The 14116-nt window shown below is 43.5% G+C and overlaps 1 protein-coding gene across 2 annotated transcripts; it reads right to left on the bottom strand.

The window, feature by feature from the left end:
* Positions 1-4738: 4738 nt before the first annotated feature.
* Positions 4739-13683, bottom strand: LOC137866254 (olfactomedin-like protein 2B). 2 transcript variants are annotated; one of them, XM_068702039.1, is made up of 10 exons: positions 13089-13683; positions 12042-12314; positions 11780-11887; positions 10943-11107; positions 10631-10853; positions 10450-10524; positions 9633-10238; positions 9337-9513; positions 8306-8502; positions 4739-7085 (listed from the first exon to the last, which is right to left on the bottom strand). In XM_068702039.1, the coding sequence occupies exons 1-10, from the start codon at positions 13386-13388 to the stop codon at positions 6696-6698; spliced, it is 2514 nt and encodes an 837-aa protein (XP_068558140.1). In that variant the 5' UTR covers positions 13389-13683; the 3' UTR covers positions 4739-6695. The 2 variants fall into 2 exon arrangements, with proteins under 2 accessions (XP_068558140.1, XP_068558141.1); XM_068702040.1 differs by lacking the exon at positions 10450-10524.
* Between the last annotated feature and the right edge of the window lie 433 nt (positions 13684-14116).

Here is a 14116-nt window from a genome sequence, read left to right as displayed (position 1 = left end):
GGGCAGATAGCTATTCATGGTTTTAGATAGGGAGGTTGCCCTTGCAATGGACAACATGTGATGAGTTGCGCTAAACGAACAATTTTTGTTGGGCAAATAATAACTGATTTATTTTACCTTTGTTTTGATGTAACTTATGTAACAAATTAACAAAACAGATATTTAAACCCAAACCACCATCTTTCCTAAACTTACCAAGTAGTGCTGTTGCCTCCACAGGTTTGGCACTGCAGGGACCGGTCCATGCCAACTGATACTATGTTGCTTTATGACGATGCCAGGTTACTGAAAATATGAAACATTTAGGTTTGAATGAGCATTTTGAATAAATTAAACATTAGTTAAGCACTGTAGCCCACTTTTGGTCGCCACAGCAAGTCAATGCATCACCGGCTCAGCAACAAGAAACGCATAAACCCTGAACATCTAAAAATTAACTATAGACTTGAGAGATGCTCACAGTGTTGAGAGGATAATAGTTTTGGACCAAAGCTACCGAGAAAAGCACTGCTATGAATCTTCTTTAAAATGCCTGATGACTTTTAACCACTTTAAAGCCCATTTTTGTGCTTTAAAATAGACTTGACTTATCATTGTCAGGTAATAAACTTCTGCATACTGAGCCGTTGCTGCTCACATTTTCGCGTGCGAACAGTGAGATTGGGATGTAGAAGACCCGGCTGGGATTAATACAGCAGATGTGTCCCGATGCAGTCGGGACTAGTTACTAGCATCATAAAGAACCAGAGCTTTCATGCGGATGTCTGACACTCTAGCTTTGTTTTTTGCCCCCGAACTAGCGATGACTTTCATTAACCTGCTTCCTGTAATCCGATCCGGTGAAGAGTTGCAGGAACAACAGCAGGAGAGCGAAGGAGGGACATGATGGAGGATGTGAGTCACATTCAAACCCGCGACCCTGTGACTCTGCGGTTTGGGTCCGGGCTCTTGGGAGAGCTGCTTTAAAAGATCTGCCGCTCTGATTGGACTTACAGGAAAGGTGATTTTCGCCAGTCGCGGTCTCAGTCATTATTCAGAAGTATGCAACAGGTTTTTGGCAGTAAACTGTGGGAGTCTTTCAAAAGTGCAATACCTGCAGATTCACGATTTTTCAACTTTCCAGAATGAGCTATTTCTGTTGTTCTCTTCTCAAACTGGCTGTAGACAGACATGGAAACAAAACGATTTTCCATTGTGTGGCCTCCAACTATTTAATTCTTTTTTCATCCAAGTCTTTAGTGTTATGTGTCTATATACTACCTGAGATGCTTGTCATTTTGTGTGACTTCCATCATTTTGTACAGACCCCAAATACATTTTTCTTTCAGTCTGTCTGAGGAGCTCAAAGCAACAAAGCAGATGTTGCAATCTAAAGTCTGGGAGACACATTAGCTTTCTCCCCTGTCTCATCTCTGCCGCTCCTCTGCCCTCTTATTATTTTCCACCACTTTCCTCCTCCCTTCACATTACATTACAGTCATTTAGCAAACGCTTTTATCCAAAGCGACTTACAATTCAGTATCTATCTATATACCGTAAACGCAGCTACGGGAGCAATTTTTTGGGGTTAAGTGTCTTGCTCAAGGACAGTGGAGGAGGAGCCGGGGATCAAACCTCTGATTGAAAGACAGCCCTGCTCTCCACTTAGCCACGGTCACCCGTGCTTCACCTCAGCTTGCTCTCTTTTCATCACTCTCCTCTGCTTTCTAATGTTTCCTCTCTACCAGCATAGAAGGTCTGGCTGAAGGCTAAAGCATTGTTTCTGTATTTCATATCATGTGCAACCAAAATATTTTAAACTGTCATAACCTCTTGACCTCTTCATTTCCCCCCTGAATGTCTCACTATCAGTCTGTGAATGTGGAAAAAAACTTGATCACGAACAATATAGACTGTTTGATTTTGTATCAGCACTTCATTGAAACTACATCACGCTTACTAATTATTCAAAACCCCAACCCAGTTGCCAGAAAATATGCTGGCATTGTACGTTCCTGCAAACCATGGGATAAGTTGAATGTCGAAGTTTCTTAACTAAAAATATGTTTCATAAATACATATGAATACATAGCCGTTATCAAGCAGAAACACACAATGCCACGTTGTAAATGTTGTTAACAATTGGTTAGGTTCAGGTAACCCAAATACTCGGTTAAGGTTAGAAAAAAGATCATTGTTTGTGTTAAAATAATAACAACATAGAGTAACAATGTAGAGTAACAATGTAGAGTAACAACGTAGAGTAACAACGTAGCTTAACAATGTATCTTAACAACGTATCTTAACGTATTTTAACAACGTAGAGTAACAACGTAGCTTAACAACGTATCTTAAAAAATGTATTTTAACAACGTAGCTTAACAACGTAGAGTAACAACGTATCTTAACAACGTAGAGTAACAACGTAGAGTAACAACATAGAGTAACAACGTAGAGTAACAACGTAGCGCAACAACGTAGAGTATCAACGTAGAGTAACAACGTACAGTAACAACATAGAGTAACAACGTAGAGTAACAACGTACAGTAACAACATACAGTAACAATGTAGAGTAACAACGTTCAGTAACATCGCACAGTAACAATGTAGAGTAACAACGTTCAGTAACAACGTAGAGTAACAACGCACAGTAACAACGTACAGTAACAACGTACAGTAACAACGTAGCGCAACAACGTAGCGCAACAACGTAGCGCAACAACGTAGCGTTGGTGGACTTTCTTGTGTAAGACAATGTTGATATTGGCATTGGTATCAGTTGACAAGGTATGGTTATGAATGGCAGTGGCATGACCACCCTACTCACTGGCCTTGCAAATGTTTAAAATAAAAACATGAATATATGAACCTGTGTGTTATTTGAATAGCTTAGTATTGAATGCACAATAACAAGGTATGTTTATACATGGCACTAGGCCCAGTTTAATATAAAACACAATTTTATACAATATATATATAGTAGTTCTTGGCCTGAAACACGTTAAAGTCCCCTGATCTAACGATTGAGTTGACCTCTCTGATGTCCATGAAAGCACCACAAGCTTCCTCTGGTCTCACTTTGAGTTCTGAGTTTTATGACCTTGTTTGTTCTTCTTTCCCTCTCCTTTCTTGTGACCTCGAACACTTAACCTCAACATGCATCCCTGTCACTCTCTCTCTTTTGCTCTGTCTCCTACCTAGCTACCTTTCCACAGACTCCTTTATTGAATTTTCTGTCACCTCGTCTCATTTCGTATCTCTGAGTGAGTGTTGATTTTCATGACACAGTAACCCTCTAATCTCTCTCTCCCTTTCTTTTTCTTTCTTTGTGCATATTTTTAGCTCAGTGGTGGTCAGGAATGTGGATGCAGATACCGCTGCTATCTTTAAACCAGACAATATGCAGTGTGTGTGTGTTGTAAAATAGACATTCTGCTCTGTGAACTTGATAGCGCTGTGTTTTTGAGTGTTTGTGTGTGTACCTTTAATTGTATCATTGTGAGGACCACGTAGACATTTTTGAAAGTGAGGACATTTTGGCTGGTTCTTGCTTCTTCAAAGGCATGTTAGAGGATTCTGACTTGGTTTTAAGGTCCAGGTTAGAATTAGGTTTAGGTAAGGGTTGTAAGGTAAGGGGCTAGGAAATGCAGTATTTCAATGGGGGCCTCACTAAGATAGAGGTACAGGGATATGTGTGTGTTTATGTATGTGTGTGTGACACATCTCTGTTTATGTCCACTCCAGAATACTTCAGAAATACCTCAGAAATGTTGGTTACCAGAATGCATGTTCTGGTCTGGTGTCCTTACAATACCACAAAGACAAGTAGGGGTGTGTGTGTGTGTGTGTGTGTGTGTGTGTGTGTGTGTGTGTGTGTGTGTGTGGTCTTCATGCTTGGTGAGTCTTTCTGAGTATGCAGTTGAAGTGAATGCCCGCCTTTCTTCTGCATCCTGCTAGGTGGTCACTTACCACACACACACACACACACACACACACACACACACACACACACACACACACATGCACCACACACAGACGCCACCACATAAACATGATGGTTATATAACTTTTGATGTCATCTCCAGAGGATCCAATCAGCTTTACTGGAACACAAGTCATGCTTCTGTAGTCAATATGTTGTTTATGTCTATATATTTAGTTTTGTTTGAAACTACTCTTTTCTAACATACACGTCCTACTTTATATGAACTGTTTCTTATTGTGTGCAGGTAAGACTGGACCATTTAGATAGGAAGCCAGGAGTTTTTTTGCGATTCATATTTCCCCTTGAAAATTGGTGTGCGTGTCAGGCTGAGTTTCTGGAGAGTCCATTGGCAACCGTGTGTCCGGAGCTGCTAGACTGGAGCAGAGGGCCAATAAACTCGTCCATGAAGCAGAGCTATTTATTTCCCTGTGCTTGCCTGCTTTGAAAAGGTGTTAATGTTGTTATTGTTTAGTCTGGTTTGACTGAATATTCAGTGATCTGAGAACAAACCAGTCTAGAGTGATGAAGTCTTATCAAACACCAGTTAATGGTTTTATAGGAGTCTAGGTGGGACTCTCCAACATGTAGAAGATCTGGTCTGTGCCCTGAGGTTCACCAGCATCTGGCTGGGGCTTATTTTCCACCCTGGAATCCTTCCAGTGGCTCCTCTGCTTCCAGGAAAACTAAATCAACCCCAGAAATAATGCCTACAATAGGCTGGACAAGCACGGGACAGACGCAGAAGAACGAAAGCAAAAGAAAGGGAGAGAGAGACCGGTTTTCAAATAGTTTATTATAAATTAACAAAACGAAAAGGCAAACTTGTGGTAAAGCCGTTGAAATCAACCTTGTCTTGGACTTTTCTTCAACAAGCAATGTTTGATATATGGACGTCAATGGTAGATGAACCACTTACTGTACCGGGGTTAGAGCTTCCATTCCTGATCCCAGTTGTACTAAAACCGCATGATAACAACATTACTGGACAGGAGTGAGGGTAAATATGCAACACGCCGAGCAGAGATACAATAGAAGAAACATACAGTACAGACTTTGACCATACATAAACATAGGCTGCTGAGTTCAGGGTTCTTTCATGGCTGTCTGAAACAACCCACTCCCAACTACGCTTGGTCAGTGCCCTTCTGCATCTTGATACCGAGGTATGAGACCCACAGGGCTTTCAATTAACTCCGGCGTAAACCCATCCGCCTCATTGTTAGGAGGGCAGAGCCACTGATGTAGTATAAAGAGTGAGGAAGTCCCCGTTGGGCGGGTGGATGGGTTGAACACCCACAGGACTTTCACCCAGGAGACCACTGTCAGTGTCCCGTGTGAAACTCATTTTTACTTGCGTACTTTGCTACATTACACAGTCACTTACATTACAACGCACTTATTTGAACCCAAACCACAATCTGTTCCAACACCTAACCCAGCAGTTTTGTTGTGACCTGAAAACTAAGTAAGCCTACGTTGGAAATTAATTTTGAAATATAACGTTAACAAACAGAAACCGTATGTTTCCTGTGAACACGGAAGTTTATTTTGAAAAGACACAGTGCATGTAACAATGTAACATGTCCCTGACATGTCAAAAAGTGTAGAGTTGGAAGTGAGATTGTGGTGGCTTAAAGGGAAATTCTACACTTACCTGTTGCACTTCCATAAAGTTAGGTGATTTACAAGACACAAACTTTACATTACATTACGGTCATTTAGCAGACGCTTTTATCTATCTACACACCGTAGACGCAGCTACGGGAGACATTTTTGGATCAAGTGTCTTGCTCAAGGACACATTGACAGAGCAGGAGCACTTAAAAATGAAAGGTAAAAATTGATGCAGCGATGCAAGATATCTTGACTTTTAGCCCTTAAAACACTGGATCCTACATATCCCACAATGCAACCAATAGCATCTTTTCATCCTGCTGGGTCAATGTTCAAGTCTTTCTAACTTCACACCTCCATTTGAGCATGGAAGTTATAAACAAGCTAGTTCTAAAGTTATGATTAGTTTTTATTTTCAACTCGAGGTAAACAAAATGTCAACACATGCCCTTACATTGTAGTCTGAGACAATAACCCTGATGACATCATAAACCTCATTCTCCCAGACGACTTTAATAGTTCTTCCCCATAAACACTGCAAAGTTAAATTAAGTGCATACACATACGCGTACGTACCGCTCCTCCACAGTGATCACCATTAAGAATAAACTCGATGTGAGACAGTATGCATTTGTCCACAAACTCGAATGCTCGAAGCACTTGCTCTTCAAGAATGTGAATATTGAATGTTGTTTCATACGGGAGTGGACAACTGTGAACTTGTGCATCATTCCAGTGATTTCTTCATGGCAGTCTGAATATGCAGAGGGTCAAGCATCGTATGCGTAGTTTTTAAACCAGAGCAAACTTTCCATTTGCGGAAATAGTGAAAAATGTGAGTACATTTATTTACAATCATTCATATGACCCCTGGGGTTTCGTCTTTTTCTAAATATATTTCCACTTGTTTAGTGCTGCTCTTGCTGCTCTTGCTGCTTGATACTGACTTTGGTTTGTATGAAAAAGCAGCAGGTCAATAAAAAAACACAATCAGTTAGACTGATCCACAGTCATTTAACAATACAAAAAAGCACCCTATTTCTTCTGTCCTCAGCTTTCTTTGCTGGATGTGCTCAATAGCTGTTGACTCTTCCAACTACGTGTCCATTCGATGCGCTAATAAGCAAAGACGACATCGTACGTCATCTGATGTCCATCGTCCCATGCGTACAGTTTCTTGTCGAGTGGGCAGTAAGCCAGCTGGGAGGTGTGCGCGTGCATGTTCGTGAACGCCAGGCCCGGCATGCTGTGCGTGAGCGTGTGCGTGTCGAAGGCGTAGGTCACGTTGGCGTAGCGGTGCTCCATGCTGTTCACTGCGTAGAGCACGCCGCAAACCAGGAAGCTGTTTCCGTAGCGACCGCGTCGAAGACCTGTGCGGAAGCTCTGGATCGGCTGCAGGTCTCGATGGCGGAGGTGGATAAGCAGGGTCACCTCCTGGTGGAAGCCCTCAGTGTCCAGAGCGGGGTAGAGCAGCCACAGGCCAGACTCGTCAACAGCAAACTCCAACTGAAAAATATAGAAAGAGTTTTAGATGTTTTTATTACCTTTACGACTATAATTATCATATTTTTTGATCAACAATGGATCATGTGACTATTTGCATGTAAACTGTGTTTATCACTTCTGTCTCGAAGTGATAAACCAACAAATAAAGTATCACCCAACTCTGCAGTTCCCACAGCTCTACACTGCTGAGGTTCTACCCAGAACCCTTTTCATCCAAAGAACTCTTTTTGGAAGAGAGAGTTCTTCAATGATTGTTGAAGGTATGGGTGTTAAAAGATCCTCCCAGCCAACACCTTACAAGGTGAATGTGAACCATGATTGTTGTGGGTTGCAGTGCACCACATCAGCTTAAAGAACCTCATGAGGCATAAGAAGTCTGGACGTGGTTCCGTCTGTTAGGTTTAGGGTGGAGACAGATCTACGGGATATAAAAAGAACTATGAAGGGTTCTTGGTAGAACCCCTAGGTGGGTTCTAGATGAAACCCTTGAACTATAAAAGAGTTTTCTGTAGAAGCCTTAGGTGTGTTCTGGTTCTGGAGGGATACTGAACTACTTGACTCAGCTAGAAAAGACTAAGTATAGTGTTCTTGCTTTTACAAGTTGCTATTATCTGTACCTGGGCTGCTTCAGTGTTAGTGCTTTTGTCGTATTACTTTGTTTCTGTACTTCTCTCTGGTTCATGCTCTTAGATGCTTGTTTAAAAAAAGGAGATGTATTCAACACCTATGTTGAATACACTAATTAAGTCGCTTTGGATGAAAGTGTCTGCTAAATGACTGTAATGTAATGTAATGGGTAAAAAGCTCACTGCTCTAACCCGTTGTGACCCAAGCCTTCATTATAGTTTGTCATTTTAGGAGTAGCTATGTGGTGAATGTATTTCTTGTTGTTTTTTGATAGTCTTGTCGGTACCGTGAGGTTGCCATGTTTGGTTTCATTGGGGCTGTTCAGAAACTTAAACTAAAACCTTCGCTCACCAGCTGTATGGTAAACCCACACTATGAACACGCTCTGAACAAAGCTATAGCAGCTGTTTTTACTCCTCGCCATTTAACCTTTTGAACTCTAGTGATTCATAGTGTTTTTGTTCCCCGCACTGACCTTTATGACCTGTTAAAGTGTCCCGAGTGTATGTTCCACGAGTAAATCATGGTGCAGTGTTTCTTGTACAGTTAAATGTCAGTTACCACCCTCACACAGAGTACCCCACGGCTCTCACTTCAGTTTGTGTCCTGTGAGCTTGCTCCTCCAGTATAGCGTCATGCAGTGTGGTCCAGGCAGCTACATATCTGTGTCTCAGGTCATATCTGATGACGTCCCTGCTGAAGGCACGGTTGTAGTAGAACGCTCCATTAAACACGACGTGGCCGGTTCCAGTGAAACTGTAGGGCAGCTTGTATGAATTACTCGCCTGACCTGAGCAGGAAGTAGAAAACATACATGCAACTGGTCAGGCTCACAATTCACAACATGACCTCTGGAACAAGTGTAACCATGACTGCATATCAAGGTGTGATCCACCCATCCAGTATCCATTGAAAGTATTTTTGTAGTAATTCTTAACTGGCTCTTTTTTACAGCCACAGGAGATGGACCTTCAGTTAGCAGCTATCACAACCACAGAAAAAGTGGACGTAGTCCCGCTAACGTCATCCATTGGTTTGTGGACTGACGTTTTGAAGCCTCGAGTTCGGCATTTTTTTTTTTGCAAACAGAAGTGAACCGAGAGGGTGGAGCAAAGTACAACTGAACGCTGAATAAATAAATAACCAAATGAATAACACAACTAAACTGTTACGCTTCACTTTCCTAAACTGAAAACACAATGTGAAAGATTTACAATACTAAGACAAAAACACGGAAAACTCCCAGACAGGACAACGCCGTAGTAGTGACCTGTCAATCACAGTAGCCCCGCCCCTAAAGCATCCCCTGCATAATGTACTAAATGAACATCATGCTGTATTGAAGAAGACTGGAAACTAGAGATTGAGACCATAAACTCATGTTTACAATGTTTACTGAGGGAATAAATCAAGAGAGAAGTAGAGTCATTTTAGACTAGACTTCTATACAACCAGAGGAGTCACCCCCTGGTGGACACTAGAGAGAATGCAGCTTTAAGGCTCTTCCTTGGCTTCACTTTCCAGTCCTGGAAGTTGCTGCTTGCTTTCCAAACACACACACACACACACACACACACACACACACACACACACACACACACACATAAATAAACAACTCCTATACCTGATTTGAAGGTGTCCATGTCTCGGAACTCGAGGAGGTTGTTGCCATAGTGACCATTAGTAAGGTAGATGACGTTGCCGTGGCCGCGCCCGTCTCTCATCCAGGCTCCGTCACGAAAGCCGTAAGAGTTCCGTTGAACCGGTTCAGAGATGCTGGCTACTGTGTCCTTACACACTGCTGGAGAACACACATGTAAGGTGACACTATGAATTAAGACTCTACTAGAACGTGATTAGTATTTGTCAAAATATGTCCACTCACTACCGGATGAACTACAGTACTGCATGTATCTCTACCAGGCTTTTTTGTGGTCTTTGGTTGGTCAGCGGGGCTCTCCGTCCAGCTGAGTCGACTCCTGGATCCCGGCTGAGAGTCTGTCATGGGGGACTTATTGATGGGTGGACCTGTATTGGTATCTGAGAGTAAGGTGGGATGCTGATTGAAGCGAGGGGTAGCCAGAATAGTAGCTGAAGTTTGTTGGGATGTAGTTGTTGGTTTGGTTGTCGTTTGTTTTGGAGCTGTTGGTGGTATGTCAGTGGTTGATTCAGTCGTTAGTTTGATAGCGGTGGGAGCTGGTTTGGTTGTAGGTTGTTGGGTGGTAGTTGTCGGTTTGATCATTGTTGGTTTTGCAGTTGTTGGTGGTAAGCTGGTGGTTGATTTATTCTTTGGTTTGATGGTAGTGGGAACTGGTTTGGTTGTAGTTGTGGTTCGTTGGGTGGTAGTCGGGGGAGCAGTTGGTTGCTGGGTGGGTGCGGGTCTGCTCAGTGTCCTTGATCGGTCCTCAAAGTCTAGCTGTGTGCTAACGTTGGTTGAAGGTCCTGGACTCTTGATGGGGGAAGTCTCGGTAGGTGGGAGTGACTCGTGAATCGGTAAGTCCACTGAAGCATTTGCAGTTAGAGTTGCTGTAAAAGAAGTAAAAAGAAAAATAGCAGTGAGGACATTTTGGGTTGAATTATTATGTTGTTCTATCTGCCTGCTAGAGCTGAACACAATCCAGGCTTCTTTGTTGACTTGTGCGGCGGTCACATCCTCTTTCTGGTTCAGATATTGCTGTGGTAATCAAAGTTTTGCAACTTTTCAGACAATCATATTGTTGAATGAGATTGCCAAGACCTGATATGATTGTCCTTAGGAGGTTATTGATGTCTTCCAACTGGAACTGGAACAAATCCATAAGTTCAAAAGGAGCTGCATGAGGAGGGGATTACTACCGGTTATTTCCATCAAGTCGCAATATGTTTCCGACATCATGAGATAGAAAAGCATTACAGTAGTAAGGGCACGCTAGACTTACCATTTTTTCCTTTCCCCTTCTCGTCCTTCTCTTCGTAGCTCCCTCTCTCCGCCTTGTAAAAGGTCACGCCCCTGATGACCATGCCGTTCTTGTCTGTGATAGGCTGCTTTGGCTCCGTCTTGTCTTTGATCGTCTTTTGAGTTCCCGTCTTATTCCTGGTCGGCTGCTGTTGTTCCAGTCCATCTTGCTGTTGCTTCTTCTTCAGCTGACCATTGGAATTCTTCTGCAACAGAACAAGCAAATTCCTGCCTAATTTAAAAAGAATTTGGGATTTTCAGGTGAGATCATGGGTTTGCTTCTGACGGTTCATACCTGCTTGTTGCCGTAGGCAGCGGCTCCACTTTTCTGTCCTGCACGCTCCAAATCATTCACTTTCTTTTTCTTCTGCTGGGCCTTCCTCTCTTTCTCCTTTTCTTTTGCTCTTTCCTTCACGCGTTCTTTCTCTCTTGTTCTCTCAGTAGAATTACGGGCGACAGCCTGGAGTGCACACACACACACGCACACACACACACACACACACACACACACACACACACACACACACACACACACACACACACACACACACACACAAGATGACGATGACAGCACATGAACAGCCCATTCTAAGCTGGATTCACAACTTACTCGATGGCAAACTACGTGAAGAATATGGCAACAAATGGAAATAAAAAAGCCTGAGCATATGAATGCAGACATATAACTACTCCAGAACTTTACTGGACGTTTCCTGCAGTGTCACAGTCATCCAATAGCTAATTCAGCGTAATGCTAATATCACCAGTTGCCAAAATGTAAACAAATGTAGGCTCAAGAAAGGGGTTGCATTTGCCTCGATTGTCATGGAAAATATGCTCTAGTAGTAGACACACGACAGACATGAAGGATACCATCACTTTCTATTCTAATACACACAGTATACTGTGTTGTAAAACCTCACAGCAGGAGTCTCCTGAGTTTACCAGACGACTACAAAGTCAAGTCGGTTTTCCAATTTGACGAAATCAGACTTGTCATGTTGTCTATGAGGAGCATCTTTAGTCAAAATACTGTGCTTTTTAGAAAGAGTTTAGAGTTCCATTCCCTTCATGCAACACATTCACCTGGAAGGTTCTAGCGGATGCTTGTGTTTGTTGTGTGTGTGCTCACCTTCTCCATGTTGTCCACCCTGGTCAGCAGCTTGGTGGTGACAGAGTGGAGCTTCAACAAGTCCATTCCGTACAGAGAGCCCTCCAACAAGTCAATGATAGTCGCCAGCTAAACGGGCAAAACCACAGAGGTGAAGGACACAGAAGGACCGCACATTGATTAAGCCGATGGGAATCCTTCTTTACCCAAAGTTCAAACATCTCTCGTCCTCAATAGCCAACAGAAAAACAATGACATAAGGACACTGTGTGTGTGTTTCTACCTTGATGTCATCTTTGCTGGCCTCTTGTAGCTTTTTGAACCTGTACTCTCCCTCACAGGGGTTGACGGCGGAGGCCGGAGCCATGCAAACACACTTCTTGCAGTCTGTTCCCTTGGTGACCGTCTCCACGGTGTAAGAATCCTGGGGAGGTGACGGCAGGTCGCCGTCGCGGACGCGGCTGCAGTCGGAGCGTTTGATCGGTCGGACGATACAGCGACACACGCAGTCGGACCCCGACGACACGGTCTTCACTTTGTCGTAGTCGCCCAGCAGCTGGAAGAGAGGAACGGACTTTTTACTCAACTTTGACATGAATGTATATTTGATCATTTGTATCGCTCTGTGTTCAATATTAAGCAGAAATATTTGAATAAAGTAAATAAATTAGAAAAAGACTTTCAGCATGGGGGATGATTTGCAGCTGCAGCTGTGGTGAGCTACAGAAGACAGGCGATTACCAACAGACACGTTTTGGTTTGGAGGATATTACATAACCAACACACACACACACACACACACACACACACACACACACACACACACACGGGGCAGATTTACAGGCCATTTGAGCTGAACTGACCAATTGTGGAGTTTGGAATAAGTTTTAAAGGACAAACAAGTACAGGCCTAGTTGGCGTCCAATAATCACTCTCATGTTTACATTGGAAATGAGGAATGTATGGTTTACAGGCAACACGTGTCCAACAAGTGCTTTGTACTCTCATGTGGTGTTCACTTGATGAAGTGGAAACTTTTCCTGAGCTCCGTAACCACTGAGATGTGATCTGACACACTGTCGGCACATGAGATTGAATGAAGTGAGTTGAAGTTCTGCCAGTTTCATATTGCCCACCCTTATAGGGATTTTATTTGTTTTGCCAGCTCGGCCCATACAACACTGGGTAATGTGAATAACACGTTTAAACAGGCTGCCTTTGTTTAATGTAACATATGTGAAGTCTTTCTTTCTACAATGTGTCATCAAACCACGAGTTTGTGTGCAGTTTGGCGATAAAGGACATTTGGTCCCACAGACGTCACACCGACCTGGCTAATGATATTCTCCTGGTTATCCAGCTCCTCTTCCAGAGGCTCGGCGGTGGGCTGCTGAACTCTCCCCTCCGCACCCGCAACAAGAGCGTCTCTTCCAGGGGACTGCCGCTCCCCTCCCCGCAGATTGTCCTGTTCTTTGGCCGCGGAGGGAGCATCCTTCTCCGGTTTGCCCAGCTCCGCCGCTTCGGTCATCAGCATCGTCTCCCGCGAGGGGTCGACGCTCCTGTCCGGCTCCAGAGCATCAAGTCCACGCACAGCACAGCATAAGAGCAGTAGTGACAATCTGCGCCACATGTCTCCTCAGAAGCTCTGTCTCAAGTAATGATCAGGTAGTTTTAAAAAAGAGGATCCACCGTTAGGCTCGAGTTTAACCCAACAACAAAAACTTAACTCAACACAATAGACTCAGTTCAGTGTGTCAGCAGAAGGATGCATGAAAAAGGACGGAGATACGAATTGTTCAAGTACACAAGAGAAGGAGCTCTATTTGGTTCCATGCGACGTGTCGCCGGTGAGACGGGTGGTTCTGGTACTGACGTACGGGACGTGGACCTCCACACGGGACCCGGTCCAAACCAGGACTGTGTTCATGCCCAACAGACAGCGACAGAGAGAGAGAGAGAGAGAGAGAGAAATAGAGTGAGAGACAGATAGAGAGAGAGAGGGGGGGGGGACAGAGAGACACACACAGAGAGAGAAAGAGAGAGACACAGAGAGAGAGAGAGAGGGGGGGAGAGAGAGAGAGCGTAGGCTCACCATGCATGTGTGGGACAGAGCCCATAATCCCTTAAAGGTACAGTAGCCTGACTTTAATACTCCATAATTGAAGCGAACATAAAGGCCCAGTGTGTGAGATTCAGTGTCCTCTAGTGGTGAGTTGCAGATTGCAACCAACTAAAGACCCTCAGCTCTGCCCTCCCTTTCCACGCATGTTAGAGAACCACCTTCCATAGTTGTTTTTTTTAATAATTTACATAGAATAAGCATATTATTTTGTTATCGATAGACCACCCAACAACCCC

Source organism: Cebidichthys violaceus, unplaced genomic scaffold (genome assembly GCF_023349555.1).
Source record: "Cebidichthys violaceus isolate CVI_PGR_0920_01 unplaced genomic scaffold, fCebVio1.0.p SCAF_8, whole genome shotgun sequence".
Taxonomy (NCBI): Eukaryota; Metazoa; Chordata; class Actinopteri; order Perciformes; family Stichaeidae; genus Cebidichthys; species Cebidichthys violaceus.
This window is presented reverse-complemented; position numbering and strand designations above follow the sequence as displayed.